Source organism: Loxodonta africana, chromosome 19, assembly GCF_030014295.1.
Source record: "Loxodonta africana isolate mLoxAfr1 chromosome 19, mLoxAfr1.hap2, whole genome shotgun sequence".
Lineage (NCBI taxonomy): Eukaryota > Metazoa > Chordata > Mammalia > Proboscidea > Elephantidae > Loxodonta > Loxodonta africana.
In genome coordinates this window covers 41338797-41357207 of record NC_087360.1, presented here as the reverse complement: position 1 = coordinate 41357207, position 18411 = coordinate 41338797, and the positions used below count along the sequence as shown (strand labels likewise).

Below are 18411 nucleotides of genomic sequence, written 5' to 3'. Positions count from 1 at the left end.
GTAGACCATGGACTAGCCTGTGACAGAGTCAGCGGTGGTTGAGGAGGAATGGTGGTACTGGGTTGTTGAGAAGGCAGACACTGGGACTTTCCCAACCCAACCCTGCTTGGGGAAGAGTTGTAAATAACCTGTGCTCTCCCACTCCCGGCCGGTTTTGGTGTGAAACTTCCCTGGCCAAACCTAAATTGAAGGAACCGAGGTGGCCTTAGGCAGCACCAGGACCACAAGGCTCAGCCTACCAACCCCAGTCAGTGTCTCTGAGCATCTGAGTTGGAATTTACAAGTGCTCAGGCAGGAGCAAGCAGGACTTGCCCCTCAGATAATCAATGGGCACCAGTGGCTTCCAGGACTCATGAGGAAAAGGGACCAGGAGGGAGCTACGAGACTCCTATAAATCTCAGCATATGGCTGACTGGGCACTGAACTTAGGCACCTCCGCACACTATTTTCTGCACCCCAAAACAAAGCCATGATGCTGGAAACAGGGTGTCCATGGATGCCATTGACCAGTGTCATTTCAGTGAAGAAATGGGGTGGAAACCATCCTAATGAGGTACGGATGCAGGGAGGAAGTTGAGACAGTAAATGTAGGAAATCTTTCAATGGAGATAAAACCTTGCCTGTGGAAGGAGAGAAATGGGGCTTGAGTTAGAAGAATGTGTAGGAAGAAAAACTCTGAGAACAGTCATTTCCTGAAGGAAAACAGGTTGTGAGGGAGAGGTTGGAGATAAGAGGAAAAGAATTAAAGCCCCTGAAGAGATGCAAGAGAAGGAAATCCAGAGCCCACCCTTAGAAGAGGGGGCTCTTTCCTTCTGTGAGACAGGAAGGAGCGAGCTGAGGAACAGAGCTCAGAAAGTGCCATGCCATCAAGAAGCAGGCTTTCGTGACCTAATAAAGCCTGCCCAAGGATTCCAGAAACCCTGAATCTGTCCCGACCAGGTCTCCTAGCAACCAGATGGTGGGGCCATGGCACTCTTAACACCCCAGGGAGTGAAAGAAGTCTTCCAACTTCAGGTGAAGAGAAAAAGAAGCTTCTAAAAGAAACTTTGTTCAGATTGGTCTAATAGTGATATGTGTGTGTGATAGAAGCAGCTCCATGACAGTGCCTCTTTAGAGGACACCTTGGATACCCACCCAGTTCATAACCATGTGTTTACTAGCTAGGACTGGAGGCCCATGGCTCACCAGCCCCGACAGCTTACAGTTACTTTGGGGGCCTACAATGACAGCCCCAAGGTGGCAGAGCCTGTCTGGGAAGGAGCAGCCTTACTGGAGGCATTCTGCCTGCCTGAGGAAGGGCTAGAGAAAATCCCTGGGACAATTTTATAATCTTCTTTCTAAAGACAGGATTTTCACCAGGGAGCCGCCAGGCCCTATGAATCCTCTGGAATTGTATGCTAATAAGTATAGAGGGTGTGTGTGTGTGTTGAGGGAGAGGAGGGCTTCTGTTGCTTTGGGGTAGATTTATTGTTAGTTGTTAGTTGTAGTCCAGTCTTGGCAACCCCAAGTACAGCAGAAAGAAATGTTGCCCAATCCCAAACCATCCTCAAGACTGTTGGTATGCTCCTATGCATTTTTGCAGCCACAGTGAATTTTGAGTGCCTTCCAACCTAGGCGGGTCATCTTCCAGCACTATATCAGACAGTGTTCTGTTGTGATCCATAGGGTTTCTATTGGCTGATTTTCAGAAATACATAGACCTTTATTCCTACTGGAAACCCTGGTGGCGTAGTGGTTAAGTGCTACGGCTGCTAACCAAAGGGTTGGCAGTTCAAATCCACCAGGCGCTCCTTGGAAACTCTATGGGACAGTTCTACTCTGTCTTATAGGGTTGCTATGAGTTGGAATTGACTCAACAGCCCTGGGTTTGGCTTTTCTTTCTTCTTCTTCTTTTTTTTTTTTTTTCGGTTCTTCCTACTGCAACTTAACCTGGAAGCTTTGCTGCAACTTGTCCACCATGGGTGACCCTGCTGGTATTTGAAATACCGGTAGCATAGCTTCCAGCATCATAGCAACATGCAAGCCACCACAAGGGTAGAGAGGAGGGCAAATTTCATCAGTTTCTCAGAACCAATTCTCAACCCAAAAGGGTGAGCAAGGAGGGCATGTGGAGTCATGGAGGCCCGGAAGGCACACGAGGACCTAACCTGTGGGGCCCCTAAGGCTTCTCTGCAAGCTCCTTCCAAAGATAGGTCTGTCCAAGAAGGGTTTCAGGGCACAGCTCCCAACTTCAAGTAAGAGGACCATGTGTGAACTGTGTGTACAGTTGGGCATCATCTGATCCACAGTCACATGCTGCCCCCTTGGCTGGGTTCTTCCTCCCCATCCTGGGACATATATGTGCTTTCATGAATCTTCTCTAGACCTTGCAATCATCTGTCCCATCCCCTCCAACCTGAGGCCCCAAGTGGGGATCTATGAGGACAGGAAGGAAGGGTTACCTGAGCTGGGCACAAGTAGTGGTGGAAGGGGAATCCCTGGGGGCTGAGGACAGGACTGTGGACCTCCCCCTATCGCCAAGCCTGCCATAAGTCCCCTCAGGGTCCTCTCAGCCAGAGCAATCCTTGCTCTAAGGAGAAAACATTCTTGTGTGTGGTGAGTCTCTGCTACACAAGAAAACATTCTTGTGTGTGGTGAGTCTCTGCTACCTTTTATTACCTCTCCTTTAAGTGGGTCTTGATTCTCCTCTATCTGGTAGTGACCTATAAGAACACTTCTGGAAGGACCAGTCAAACCCTCAAGTAAAATAGGTTTTTACATAGGATAAAAGATACCTCAATCAGTCTTTTCCTCCTGGCCTGCCAGAGTGCCTGAATTTTCACCAAGCAAAACACATTTCTTCTGCCAAAGTATTGCCTCACCAAGTCTCTTCTCAGTCAGTCATTTACACTTTAACATGAATTTCATTATCAGATCACTACTTTCTGGGGCAGCTAGCTGAGAGTAGGCTCTGAGGGAAACTAAATTGCACTGGGGAAGAGGGAAGAGGGACTATAATTTAGAGCTTGATGCCTCAAGTATATAAACGTGGGGCTGCAGTTCCTAGTATGATAACTGTCAGTAGAAAAGGCAGTGCTAGAAAGAAGAGCACATCATCCCTACAAAGGGGAGGGAAAACTGCCCAGAAGCCAAATCACAATTCTGCTTGGTGTATCCACATTTCTGCTCACTCTTCAGGGCTCTGGGAAGCTGCTGTGGAGTCCTCAACAGTGTTTTCCCAGTAAGGATGGCATCTTGACTCCCCAAACCCACCACCTCCTTATCTCATGCCCTGCAGAAACCAGAGGGTCGTAAACATCTGTGGGCATTGCTGAACTGGGAAGAGTTTGATGAAGTGAGAGACTTCCGCAGAAGCATCCTGCTGGACACTCTTTATGAAAGCATTGTCTTTGCAGTGGGCAAAGGCTTCCCATGGGTCAAGGTGGCCCAGGTGGCCAAGTTCACAGAGGAACTGCTCCAGGAAGCCAAAGGTAAGGAGTATCCACAACCCCACGAGGCCTCTGAGCAGCTGGGGCCCTTCCTTTCCCTGACATTTAGTCTCCTTATGAGCTTGTAAACCATGTCCCCGTCAAGGTTTTCTGAAGAGTGGAGCAAACCTTGCTCGCTCCTTACTAGTCTCCCTGGCTGCAAATCTCACACCACTCCAAGCTGTTCACACAGCAGCCAGGGTGTTTGTGTTTTGTTTTTTGCTTGGCTTAAGTCAAACACGTCATTCTCCTGCTTAAAACCTTTAATTGACTTCCAGTTACACTCCTGAAAGATGGTATATTTTCCTTCAGGTTTTGCTCTGCCAAATGTCTCAGGGGAAGTTGGACATGTACCAGTTTGCTGACACATAAATGAGGGAGTTGCAGGCAGAGGAGTTTTTAGAGCATCTCTACCGCCCTCTGCCTTGTGGTGGGCTTTCATGGGAAAGGTCACGAATGCCTCTCCCCTGCAGCCCCATGACACGAAGTTGGTCACCTCTTGGGCTGTGAAATGTAGATTCATTCATCGAGCAGCCTTTCTGTGGTGACCATCCTAGTAATAATTAACTCAGCCAAGAAACATCAATAGGTTCTCAGACTAGTGAGCGAATTCTTGATAAGGGACAGGATGCTCAAATACAAAGAGCTTCCCCACAACACACTTACTGATTCCAAAAAGGAAAAGAATAACCTCACAGTGAAGAAGCCTGCAGATACCACCTTAATCAAATGATCCAAATGAACATCATCAAGAATAGGACAAACTGGTAATGATCATGTATCACCTGGGAGGATACAATGAGAAGAACAGAGCATCACTTCAAGGATGCTTCTAACAAAGACACATGACCTGAATCTAATCATGAAGAAACATCAAATTGAGGAACTTCGTGCAAAGTCACTCGCTTGTAGTCTTCAAAAATATTAAGGTTATAGGAAGCAAGGAAAAACTGAGGAATTGTCCCAAACTGAAAGAGACTAAAGAAGCATGGCAACTAAAAATTAAATGTGATGTGTGATCCCCAGCTTGGATCCTTTTGTTGTGAAGGACATTACTGAAACAATTAGTGAAACTTGAATAAGATATGAGAATTAGACAATAGTAACATATCAAGGCAGCCCTGGGTGGCAGTTTCCAGTCAATTACTAACCTAAAGTTTGACAGTCCAAACCTACCTAAAGGCACCATGGAAGAAAGGCCTGGATATCTGCTTCTGTAGAGATGACAGCCAAGAAAATCCTTTGTAGCACAGTTATATTCTGTAACACATGGGGTCACCATGAGTTGGAATTGACTTGATAGTAACAGATTTAGTTTCGGTTTTTAACATACCAAGGTTAATTTCCTTATTTTGATGGTAGTATCTATGTCTTTGCGGTTATGAATGTCTTTGTTTTAGGAAATTAAACGCTAAAGTATCCCAGGGCTATTGGGGCATCATGTTGGCAACTTTTTTGTAAGTAGATTGGGAATGAATTTCTTTATACTATTTTTGCAACTTTTCTGTACTTAATTTCTTTTATTTTAAAATTGTTTTAAGATAATAAGATTTTTAAAAATGTGTGGCACATTTCAGGTCTTCCTCTGGCCCTCTGCCATGATCTCCAAGCCCACAGGCTACATGATGCCCCTAGAGCTGATTTGCCAAGAGCTCATCAGCTAGTCCTGCCAGCAAAATCTCCAAAGTCCTCCCCTAATCTTGACAATTCTCACCACCTCCACAGCCACCGCACTTTCTAACTCACCTCCATCTCTTGACTGGCCCATTGCTTTCAAATCTTGTTCTTCCGCAGACCGTCCACCAAATTGCAGAGTGATTTTCCAAAAACACAAATAAAATTGCATCACTCCTCTACTTAGAACCATGCAGTGCTCCCAACACGTGTTCTATGCGTGCTTGGATTCAAACTTATTTTTATTTCTTGAGCTCCATTTGTCCCCTCCAACTTCTCTCGTCCAGGCCAGCATGTCTAACCAAGTGGTCTCAGCCTGAAGACTCTCATGAGTCGATCTCAGAGATCCTCGGGGAATTTCATTCCACCTCAGGCACCCTCTCAGCCCCACCCGGGGCCTTCCTGGCATCCCTCTGTGTCACTCCTTTCCGCTGCTCACAGCAATATCCGGGTACCAGAGTTAAACCCTGTAGTTTGAGCTCTAAAGTGGCTTGTGGCCAGAACAAACACTAATGAGCGGGAATAAGAATGACGACGCCAAACAGGTGGGAACTCAGACTCTTTTAAGTTTCCATCAGAGCCTTCCACAAGCCAAGCCCTTGACAAACAGTCAAGATGGTGCAAACCCAACCTAAAACAGAGGCAATTAGATCACACCTGAGCTTTCAGCCTTGCTGATTATAAGCGTACCTTGCCAACACATCTATGTCTCGTAGACTTCTAAAACCTTAGAGTTGGAAAGAGACTTAGTGGTCAGAAAATTTTAATTCCCCCTGTTTCAAGGAGAAAAGGAGCCCTGGTGGTGAAGTGGTTAAACACTCGGTTGTTACCTGAAAAGATGGTGGTTTGAACCCACCAGCTGCTCCGCTGGAGAAAGATGTGGAAGCCTGCTTCCATAAAGATTACACCCTTGGAAACCCTATACGGCAGTTTTACTCTGCCCTGAAGAATCACTGAGTTAGAATCAACTCCCTGGCAAAGAGCTGGGTTTTTTAATTTTGTTTTGTTTATTTCAGGGAGCCCTTTAACATGCCAATGAGCGTTCATACAACCTCTGTTTGTACCCTTCAAGTGTCAGGGAGCTCACTAGTTTATTAAGAACAAGTTATTAGAAAGTTCTTACTTATACCTAGCTTGTCTCTGCCTTCTTCACCTTCTACTCATATGTCCAAAGTTTGTCCTCTAGGAACAGAGCTCTAGCCCTGAAGATATTTAATGTCTGTGACTATTATGTCTTCATGTTTAGGCTAGACATCTCCTCTGCCTTTTATCATTCTTAATATGGCATAGTTTACATAGAATCTTCCACCTCCTCTCCCCCCCCCCACTGCCCCCTCATCTGGGCATTCTTAACGTTTGTCAATATCTATGGCATCCAGACTCAAATACAATATAACCTGCAGCTTGATTAGTGAAGTGATCAGTGGCTTTATCACATCCCTTGTCTTGGTTCTGATGCTCCTCTTTATATAGGCTATGGGTATATTTACTTTATTGGCACCAAGGTCACATTGACTTATACTTAGTTGGCAAGCCGCTAAAATCCCTAACCATTTTTCTCATCCTACCCTTGCACAATGGCGATACTGAATGTACATGCAGGACTTTACAATCATCCCCATTAATTCCATCTTGTTAATATTGGCCCATCTTCCTTTCCTCCTGAAATCTTTTAACCTTGATCCTGGGCCACCCAGTTTACAAGTCCTTCCTCTCACCTTTATAGAAAACAAAATTTTTTTTCTTTATAGTACCTGAAAATTTGTGAAGTTAATTGATATAAAAATTGAGTAAGAATGAGCTCTTAGATGGGTTCCCAACGCCTGAAATTTGACTCTCTGGAAACAGCATCCATCAGGAGGCCAGGGCAGAGAGGGAAGACTCAAATCCTTACTCTTCCTCTTACTGTCCTGTGTGGTCTTCGGCAAGTCACATAACCTCTGATCCTCTGATCACACATTTAAGCAAGCTTCCATTGAGTCAATTCTGACTCACGGCAAGCCCATCTGTTTCAGAGTAGAACTGTGCGCCACAGTGTTTTCAAAGGCTGATTTTTTTTTTTAATTGTGCTTTAGGTGTAAGTTTACTGCTCATGTTAATTTTTCATTCAAATATTTATACACGTATTGTTTTATAACATTGTTTGCAATCCCTACAATGTGACAGCATGCTCCCCCTTCCCACCCCAGGTTCCCTGTGTCCATTTGTCCGGTTTCTGCCTTCTTGCCGTCTCCTCCAACTTTTGGAAAGAAGCCGCCCATTTGGCCTCATATATCTGATTGAACTAAGAAGCATGTTCCTCACGTGTGTTATTTTTTGTTTTGTAGGTCTGTCCAATCTTTGAAAAGTGGGCTTTGGGTGTGGTTTCAGTTCTGGGTTAGCAGAGTTTCTAGGGGGCATACTTTCAGGGGCTCCTCCAGTTTCTGTCAGACAATAAAGTCTGGCCTTTTTTCATGAATTTGAATTCTGTTCTACATTTTTCTCCTGCTCTGCCTGGAACTCCTTGTTGTGATCTCTGTCAGAGCGGTCATTGTTGGTTGCTGGACACCATCCAGTTCTTCTGGTCTCAAGCTGGTGGAGCCTCTGGTTCATGTGATCCTTCAGTCCTTTGGGCTAATATTTTCCTTGTGTCTTTGGTTTTCTTCATTCTCCTTTACTCTGGGTGGGATGGGACCAATAGATGTATTTTAGACGACCACTTGAAAGCTTTTAAGGCTCCAGATGTTACAAAAATGGGATGTAGAACATTTTCTTTATGAGCTATGCTATGCCAATTGACCTAGATGTGCCCCAAGACTATGGTTCCCAGGCCCCAGCCTCAGGTACTCTGCCCCTTTAAGTTTTGGGATGTGTATAGGAAACTCCTGTGCTTTTGCTTTGGTCCAGTTGTGCTGACTTCCCCTGTATTGTGTGTTGTCCTTCCCTTCACCGAAGTTGACACTGGTCTGCTATCCAGTTAGTGATTTCCCCACCCTCCTAACCATGAAAGAAAGCTTTTTTTCTGTGTGCAAACCTTTTCTTCAGTCCTTATAATATTGGTCTCACACAATATTTGTCCTTTTGTGACTGACTTATTTCACTCAGCATAATGCCCTCCAGATTCATTCATGGTGTGAGATGTTTTGAAGATTCATCATTGTTCTCTATCGTTACATAGTATTCCATTGTGTGTATGTACCGTAATTTGTCCAGTCATCTGTTTGATGGGCATTTGTTTCCATCTTTTTGTTATTCTGAATAGTGAATAGTGCTTCAATGAACATGGGTGTGTATATGTCCATTCGTGTGACGGCTCTTATTTCTCTATGGTATATTCCTAGGAATGGGATTGCTGAATCTTATGGTGTTTCTATTTCCAGATTTTTAAGGAAGCGCCATATTGTCTTCCATAGTGATTGTACCATTTTACATTCCCACCAGCAGGGCGTAAGAGTTCCAATCTCCCCACAGCCTCTCCAACATTTATTATTTTCTGTTTTTTTGATTAGTGCCAGTATGGTCAGAGTAAGATGGTATCTCATTGTGGTTTCAGTTTGCATTTCTCTGATGGCTAATGATAGTGAGCATTTCCTCATGTGTCTGTTAGCCACCTGAATGTCTTCGTTGGTGAAGTGCTTGTTCATATCCTGTGCGCATTTTTTAATTGGATTGTCTTTTTGTTGTTGAGGTGTTGCAGTATCTTATATACTTTCGAGATTAGCCCCTAACTGGGTGTATCATAACCAAAATTTTTTTTCCAGTCTGTGGGTTTTCTTTTTATTCTTCTGGTGAAGCCTTTCAAAGAGCATTAAGTGTTTAATTTTTAGGAACTCTTTTATCTAGTTTTTCTTCTGGTGTTTCTGTATTGTTAGCTATGGTTTGTGTCCTATTTATACCATGTATTAGGGTTCCTAGAATTGTCTCTATTTTTTCTTCCATGATCTTAATCATTTTAGATTTTATATTTAGGTCTTTGGTCCATTTTGAGTTAGTTTTTATGTATGGTGTGAGGTATGAGTCCTATTTCATTTTTTTACAGGAAGACATCCAGGTATGCCAGAACTATTTGTTAAAGAGACTGTCATTTCCTGATTTAATGGACCTTGCCCCTTTGTCAAATATGAGCTGCTTATGGATGGATTTACGTCAGGGTTCTCAATCCTGTTCTATTTGTCTAGGTGTCTGTTGTTATACCAGTTCCAGGCTGTTTCTACTACTGTGGCTCTATAATAGGTTCTAAAATCAGGTAGTGTGAGACCTCCCGCTTTTTTCTTCTTCAGTAATGCTTTACATATCCGAGGCCTGTTCCCTTTCCGTTTAAAGTTGATGATTTGTTTCTCCATTCTTGTTAAAGGATGCTGTTGGAATTTGAATTGGGATTGCATTGTATCTGTAGATCACTTTGGATAGAACTGACCTTTTCACAATGTTGAGTCTTCCTATCCATGAGCATGGTATGTTTTTCCACTTAGGTAAGTCTCTCTTGATTTCTTGCAGTAGTGTTCTGTAGTTTTCTTTGTATAGGTCTTTCATGTCCCTGGCTAGATTTATTCCTAAGTACTTTATCTTCTTGGGGGCTATTGTAAATGGTATCGATTTGGAGATTTCCTTTTTGAAGTTCTCTTTGTTGGTGTAGAGGAATTCTACTGATTTTTGTATGTTAATCTTGTATCCTGCCACTTCACTGAAATCTTCTGTTAGTTCCAGTAGTTTTCCTGTGAATTCTTTGGTGTTTTCTGTGTATAAGATCAGACCATCTGCAAATAGTGATAGTTTTGCCTCTTCCTTACCAATTTGGATGCACTTTTTTTTTTTTTTTCCTTGCCTTATTGCTGTAGCTAGGACTTCCAGCACCATGTTGAATAAAAGTGGTGATAAAGGGCATCCTTGTCTGGTTCACATTCTCAAGGGGAGTACTTTCAGTCTCTGTTTAGAATGATGTTGGCTGTTGGCTTTGTACAAATGCCCTTATTATGTTGAGGAATTTTCCTTCTATTCCTATTTTGCTGAGAGTTTTTGTGAGGAATGGGGTTTTGGACTTTGTCAAATGCCTTTTCTGCATTGATTAGATAATGTGGTTCTTTTATTTATGGGGTGGACTATGTTGATTGATTTTTTAATGTTGAACCATCCCTGCATATCTGGTATGAATCCCACTTTGTCAAGATTTTTTTTTTTTATATGTTGTTCAATTAATTATATTGGTTAAAATTTTGTTAATAATTTTTGTGTCTATGTTCATGAGGGATATTGTTCTGTAGTTTTCTTTCTTTGTAGTGTCTTTGCCTGGCTTTGGTATCAGGGTTATGCTGGGTTCATAGAATGAGTTTGGGAATATTCTTTCCTTTTCTATGCTCTGAAATACCATCATTAGTACTGGTATTAACCCTTCTCTGAAAATTTGGTAGAATTCTTTAGTAAAATGCCTGGTCCAGGGCTTTTTTTTTTTTACTGTTTCAATCTTTTGTTATGGTCTGTTTAGTTTTCCTACCTCAGTTTGTGTTGGTTTAGGCTTCTAGAAATTTGTCCGTTTCCTCTAGGTTTTCAAATTTTTCACAGTATTCTGCTATGATCCTTTTTATTCCAGTTGGGTCTGTTGTGATATCACCCATCTTATTTCTTATTTGGGCTATTTGCTTCCCCTCTGTCAATTTTGTTGATCTTTTCGAAGAACCAACTTTTGGTCTTGTTGATTCTTTCAATGGTTTTTCTATTCTCTCATTTATTTCTGCTCTAATCTTTATTATTTCCTGTCTTCTTGTGCCTGAGGGCTTCATTTGTTGCTCTCTTTCAATTTCTTCAAGTTGTAGTGTTCATGCTTTGATTCTGGCCCTTCTTTTTTGATGTGTGCATTTATTGCTATAAATTGACTTCTAAGCACTGCTTTTGCTGTATCCCAAAGGTTTTGGTAAGATGTGTTTTCATGCTCATTTGATTCTATGAAATTTTTTTAAATTTCATCCTTGATTTCTTCTATTATCCAGTAGTTTTAAGCAAGATATTGTTCAATTTCCATGTATTTGATTTTTTTTCCTTGTGTTTCTGTTATTGATTTCTACTTTTATGGCATTATGATCAGAGAAGATACTTTGTATTATTTTGGTGTTTGTTAAGGCTTGCTTTGTGGACTAAAATGTGGTCTATTCTGCAGAATATTCCATGTGCTTTGGAAATGAATGTATACTTTGTTGTTGTTGGGTGGAGTGTTCTGTATAAGTCTTTAAGCTTGAGTTGGTTGATTGTGGCATTTAGATCTTCTGTATCTTTACTAAGTTTCTTTCTAGATGTTCTGTCCTTCACCAAAAGTGGCAAGTTGATGTCTCCTACTATTATCGTGGAACCATCTAATTCTTTTTCAGTGCTGTTAGAGTTTGTTTTATGTATTTTGAAGCCCTGTCATTGGATGTGTAGATATTTATTATGGTTATGTCCTCCTGGGGTAAAAAAACAAAAATGTCCCCCTGGTGTACTGACCCTTTAATCATTATATAGTGTCCTTCCTTATCCTTTATGATAGATTTTGCTTTAAAGTCTATTTTACTGGATATTAATATCGCCACCTGTGCTCTTTTTTGGTTATCATGTGTTTGATATATTTTTTTCTACCCTTTGAGTTTTAGTTTATGTCTTTGTGTCTAAGGTGTGTTTCTTGTAGACAGCATATAGATCATGTATTTATTTTTTTTTTTTTTTCTAATCCATTCTGCCACTCTCTCTTTACTGGTGCATTTAGGCTATTTACATTCAGTGTAATTTTTGATGGGTATGAGTTTACTGCTCTCTTTTTTTGTGTATGTGTGGTGTTGACAGTTTCCTTGCTCCACTTAATTTTCTGTGCCATGTTCTTTTGGTTTATGTATTTTCTTTTCATCTCTTTCATTATTATTGATTTTGTGTTTGCCAAGTCTTTATGTTTTTCTTCTTTTTTATTTTGATGGACAGGTTTGTTAACTTACTTTAGCAACCTTGAAATTTACCTTTATTTTTCTAAGTTTAAAACAGCCTTTTATTTCTTGATATCTCCTTCCTCTCCATATGGAAGTTCTATGACTACACCATTTATTCTCTCTTTTTTGTTTTGACATTGTCATTGATTACATAATGACATCTCTGAGTCCCTGTTTTAGCTTTGATTTGTTTTTGTGAATTCCCTATCTGGGTTGATATCTGGTTGATCTATTCTGTGTCCTACTCTTGGATTGTTGTCTGATGTTGTTGGTTCTCTAACTGGAGGACTCCCTCTAATATTTCTTGTAATTTTGGTGTGGTTTTTACAAATTTCCTTGATTTCTATTTTTCTGGAAATGACCTAATTTTGCCTTTGTATTTGAGAGACAGTCTTGCTGGATATGTGATTCTTGGCTGGCAATTTTTTTTCTTCAAGGCTTTGTATATATCATTCCATTGTCTTCTTCCCTGCATCGTTTTTGCTGAGTAATCTGAACTTGGTCTTATTGGTTCTCCTTTGTAGGTGACTTTTCATTTCTCTGTAGCCACTCTCAGGATTCTTTCTTTGTCTTTGGTTTTGGCAAATTTGGTTATGACATGTCTTGGTGACTTTCTTTCAGGGCCTACCTGTTATCAGGTTCATTGAGCTTCTTGGATAGATATCTTCTCATCTTTCCTAATACTAGGGAAGTTTTCTGCCAGCAAATCTTCAACAATTCTCTGTGTGTTTTCTCTTGTCCCTGCCCTCTTCTGGTACTCTGATCACTGGAAGGTTTTCCCTTTTGATAGTATTCCAACTAATTCTTCAGCTTTTTTCTTTTTTTCATTCTTTTTTCTGATTTTTCCTCAAAAGATTTATTTTCAGTCTCACTAATTATGACTTCCATTGTCTCAATTTTACTTCTATGACTTTCTTTCTAGTTGTCTAATTCTGAAATTTTATTGTTAATCTTTTGGATTTCTAGTTGCTGTCTCTTTATGGTTTCTAGCAGATTATTCTGTTGTTTTGTTCTTGTACTGTTTTCCTGAAATCTTCTATTGCTTTGTCTGTGTGCTCCTTGGTTTGGTCTGGGTTTTGCCTGATCTCCTTCCTGATCTCTGGGAGAGCTCTGTATATTGGTCATTTTAACTCTTTATCAGGTAGTTTCATTGCCTTATCTTCCTCCAGAAGGTTTTCTGCCTCTTTATTTTGATCAGTGGCTGGAACCATCTCATCCTGCTTCCTTATGTGATCTGACATTGACTGCTGTCTCTGAGGCATCAATAAATTATTGTATTTATTTATTATATTTTTCTTTTCTGCATTCTGTTTTGTTTTGATATGTCCAGGTAGGCTGGGCTTGTGTGCTACTTTGGTTGTTGGTGTTACTGAAGCTCTCACCTCCTGCCTTCAGGTGGTCAGAGCAACTTCTAGATGTGTGAGCCCAGGAGTCTGTTCACTGTTCTTGGGGAGGGGGGATACAGTTGTTCAGCACACGGGTGTTCAGATTGATCACCAAGTGTGTGATGCAGAGGCTCACCTACAGTCCTAGGCAGGCAGGGCTGCATGGGGGTGTTCAGAGCAGCCACAGGTCTTTAGCTGCACTGGAGGTGATGTGTGGTGCATGGTAGGGGGGAAGGCATCGGGCTGCCCTGCCCAGATCCCTATTCACTAAAAGCACATTGTGTGTGTGTGGGGGGGGGGGTGTGAGTAGTGAAACTTGTTCTTGGGCACCCAGTGCCATTGGCTGGAGGGAGTGGGAGGCACCATTAACTCTCATGCCCCTGTCATGCATCGCTAGATGGAGTGGGTGGTACCAGAAGTCCTCAGGCACCTGGTGTGGGTGGGTGACACCCCTTCTTAAGGGGTAGGATGGTGTCAAATGTCACAAATCTGTAGCTCCCACTTGGGTACTGCAGGTGAAAATGGGCTTCAGGTAGATGCCCTGCCTGTTTATGCTAATGAGGTTGTGAGTTGTTGAATCTGCCCTCAAGGCACTAGGGCAGGAATGAAGGGTGCTGCAACTCTATGGACCCCCTACACCAGTGGCTGGGTGAAGGGACATGGCCACTAAGCTGGGGTTTTGGTGCCAAAGCACAGTGGGATGGGGCCTTGCACTTAACTTTCATAGGTCTGGTGTCACTCCTGTTTGGTTCTGGAGGTACATGCAGGTTTGCTGCTGCTTGGCTGCACCAGATGGTGTGGGTTTCATATTGGGACGTTGCTGCTTGCCTGAATCTGTGTACACTGTGCTGATTCAGCTAGCAGGACGCCAGCGATTCTGTGATCCGTAAGTCCCAATTTCCCCTGTTTTTGAATTGTCTCTCCTTCCACCTGCTTCTGAGTCCAATTCTTCAGCTATGTCTTTGATGATTAGGGTTCCTAGATTGTCACATATGTTCACTTGTTTTTTTAGGTCTTTGTTGTAAGAGGTACGGTACAAAACACCTAACTATCCCACCATCTTGGCCTCACCTCTCAAAGGCTAATTTTTCTGAAGTAGGTTGCCAGGCTTTCCTCCCAAGACATTTCTGGGTGGACTTGAACCAACAACCTTTCAGGTAGCAGTTGAGTGCATTAACCATTTGTACCACCAAATGGGAAAAACAAGAGTATGTTCTCCCTAGGGTTGTTATCAGGATTAAATAAGGTTCTGTATGTAAAGCACAGAACTTGGTACATAGCAAGTGCTCAGTAAGTGGTAGCTATTACTTTTATGAGCACAGGAGCAAAGACATAGAGACTAGGGAAAGCCTTATGTGAGTCAGAATACTGGTGTAATCAGTTGTGGCTGGGGCGGTTCATGCAGCACCTTCCTCAGATCAGTCCTCTAAAAGTAACAAGCCGCATCAGCCCCTTCTGTGAGGACATGGCACTCAAGCAGTGGAGACCATCTCTAGGTTCTTTCTCCTCAAATGCAAACAGTGCCCCTACACTGCAGGAGCAGGACAGGTCAGGAGAAGGGACCTGGTGCTTCAAGCAGAGGCAGGCCAAGAAGGCAAAAGCAAACTGCATATTTGTCCTGGTAGTGGGGATATGAGAAAGAAGGCAGACAAAACTGCCCAGGCTCTGCTCCTGGGTACTGACCCATTGTAAAAGGTGACTTTCGAGAGCAATGCCCAGACCACAGGGGTTGAAGACAGTGGGTGTGTGGAAAATAGATGATAGATAGATAGACAGACAGGCAGATGACAGATAGATAAATAGATAAGATAGACTGACAGATTTTAATGAATTAGCTCATATGATTGGGGAGGCTGACAAGTCTTTCAAAATCCGTAGCACAGACCAGCAGGCTGGAAACTCAGGAAAGAGTTGACGCTGTAGTCTTGAGTTCGAAATTCATACAACAGGCAGCAGGCTGCAGGCTGGAAACTCAGGCAGGATTCCTATGTTATAGTCTTGAGGCAGAATTTCTTCTTAAGCTTTTTGCTCTCAAGGCCTTCAGCTGGCCTTATTATCAATAGTAATCTCCTTTACTTAAAATCTGCTGATTATAAATATTAATGACATCTACAAAATACCTTTACAACAACATCTCTTAGTGATTTTTTTTAAACTGATAATTTTGTTTATCTTTTTATTGTGGTAAATATATATGTAACACATTGTTTGCCTTTTCAACATTCTCCAGCGACATTTGTTATGTTTATCATATTGTGCAACCATTAACATTATCTGTATTTGACCAAACAACTGGGCACCACAGCCTAGCCAAGCTGACACATAGTTAACCATGGCAGTGGCAAGGCCATATGTGAGCCCAGGCCCCTGAAGCTGAGTCCCGAGCACCTTGGGCCCCACCATGGAGTCTTTCAGAATGGTGGCTGCTGCTTCTGAAGACTGCGAGCCTAGCCTATGTGGCAGTCCTTGTTAGCAGCCATTTCTACACTGCCTCCCAGAAGCCTGGCACAGGACAGGCTTAAGAGTAAGCACAAGCTCAGCAACTCCCAGAGGCAGAGGGTAGAATTTCAGCTGATGCTGCCTTCCTCTCAGGTGATTCTCCTCTTCACTCTGCCAACTCTTTCTCTATAGCCTACTTCAGTCTCAGGTTGGGCATCAACATTCTAGAGCCAGATTGGGTTTGAATCCTGGTCCTAGCTGTGTGACTTTGAGCAACTCCCTTAACCTTTCTGTGCTTCAGATCACTCATCTGCAAAATGAGGACATTTATGCACCTACCTCATTGGGTGGTTGCAGGGACCGAATGAGTTCATTTACCTAAAGCACTTAGTACAGTGCTGGTATATAGTAAGCCCTGTAAACATGCAATGGAGCTGGCCATTATTATTATTCCCACTCTGCAGGGGTTTCAGGCACTCATGTGGGTTCAGCTGTCCACCCAGGCCAGCTATCCAGTCAGAACTTCAGGTCATCTGTCTGAGCAACGCATATACCTGCAACAGGAGGCAGCCACCCAGCACTGGTCATAGATATTCCCTGGCTTTGTTCCGTAGGGCCCCCTGGTTTGCTCAACTCCAGCCCTAGTCTTGGTCTTCTCTTTCTCTTCCCTTCTGGTGATCCCTGAACTGCACTACCCAAGGAATGGCTAGTACCTACCCTCTGTCCCTTCTGCTCTCACCAGCTCTGGATAAACTCCCCTCCTGATCAGGCCCCAGGACCTGGGACCCAAATGCCAGAGTGGGCCAGTCGAGCCAGTGTCCAGCTAAGCAAAGGGGTGTCTGATATAAGCTCCCATCTGTTGGCAGATGTCTCCAAATCTACCCCTAAGTGCAACTGTAAACCTTCCAAGAAGAGTTCCCTTGTTAGAGAACCCAGGTATAAGGGCTATGAAGAGCTGGGGAAGGTGAATTCTAGCCCTTCCTGTCTCGTGCCTGCCCTATTCCTCCTCTGGGCATATGACCTACCTATCAACAGGTTGTGCAGTGCAGGATGCAGACAGTGGGGGTCCCACTGGCCAGCCAATTCATATTCAATGTTTGAGTTTCTGTTTCAGCTAAAATCCATCCTGGCCTGTCACTCTTCTTGGAAGGTAGCTTTTCTCCTGGAATTTTTCTTTTCTTTTTTTTTTTTTTTTAAATCTGGGGCTGACAATGTTTGACTGCTGTTTTGTATACTAGATAACAAAATTGGCAGACAGAAATTAAGGAGGGTTATGTTTGCACAACAATGATTCAATGTTCAGCCAGGACAGTTGCCAGCTCAGCTTATCTCCTGGCCCAATCAGGTCTCAGTGGAGGGAGGGGAAAAAAACAAAACAAATCCACTACTGTTGCTCTATTCTGATGGTGAGGGAAAGGGTATAGGCCTTTATTCAAGACCATAAGCTGATTCTGTTCTGGCAAATGGCTCACCTGGACTCTCATCTCCACTGTAGTCCAGAGAGAGGTACTGCTTTTGTTGGTACCTCATCAGCCAGCCTTGGGAAAGCCCTGGGCAAGATCACACCACTGTCTCCTTGGGCCAAGGTGGAGTCACGAGCTGTGACACAGAGGAGAGAAATATTCCAGCTCTGGTCACCTTGGTGGAAGAAATCACAGGAAAAGGCAGATTTTGCAAACCTTATCTAGGCATTCCTGGGTGGTGCAGTTAACATGTTGGGCTGCCAACCGAAAGGTCGGAGGTTCGAATCTACTCAGAGGGGCCTCAAAAGAAAGGACTGGAGATCTACTTCCAAAAAATTAGCCATTGAAAACTCTATGGAGCACAGTTCTACTCTGACTCACTTGGGGCCGCCATGAGTCAGCATCGACTCAATGGCAACTGGTACCTAGGCCCTGGGAGACTCAGGAGAGGTGACGGATGTTAGGGAACTTGGGGACCCTGATGTCTCCTCTCCCTTCTTGGGGAGCTGCAGAGATTTAGGTTGCCCAGGAGGCCCCACACTTCCTAACACTGACTCACAAACACCCACAGCTGGGGAATTGGGGCAGGGGACCTGTGGGAATCAGTGTCCTCCCCTGAGTCAGGCTCAGGACTTTGAACTGGTTTGAACCCCTGCTGAGAATTTGCATTTCTAGCAAGTTCCCAGGTGATGCTAATTCTGCTGGTTAGGGATCAATTCTGAGAACCACTAGTAGAGCAGTGGGTTTCAAAATTTATTATACATAGGAATCACCTGGGGATCTTGTTAAACTGTAGGTTCTGACTCAGTATATCCCAAAACCAAAAAAAACCCAAACCCGCTGCTGTCAAGTGGATTCTGACTCATAGCGACCCTATAGGACAGAGTAGAACTGCCCCATAGAGTTTCCAAGGAGTGCCTGGTGGATGTGTACTGCTGACTTTTTGGTTAGCAGCCGTAGCACTTAACTAGTACGCCAACAGGGTTTCCAGTATATCCCAGGAGAAATGCAAATTCTCAGCAGAGGTTTGAACCAGAATGACCCACCAGAGTACTGA

General features: G+C 43.1%; 1 protein-coding gene across 1 annotated transcript in view; it reads left to right on the top strand.

Moving 5' to 3' along the window:
* Positions 1–573: 573 nt before the first annotated feature.
* The window catches only part of C19H8orf74 (chromosome 19 C8orf74 homolog), a 35230-nt gene continuing 17392 nt past the window's right edge, over positions 574–18411 (top strand). The window contains exons 1-2 of the mRNA XM_003412453.4: positions 574–1014; positions 3278–3470. Of these exons, the coding sequence (XP_003412501.1) occupies positions 967–1014; positions 3278–3470 (241 nt within the window). The 5' untranslated portion in view covers positions 574–966. The remainder of the gene's footprint in view (positions 1015–3277; positions 3471–18411) is intronic.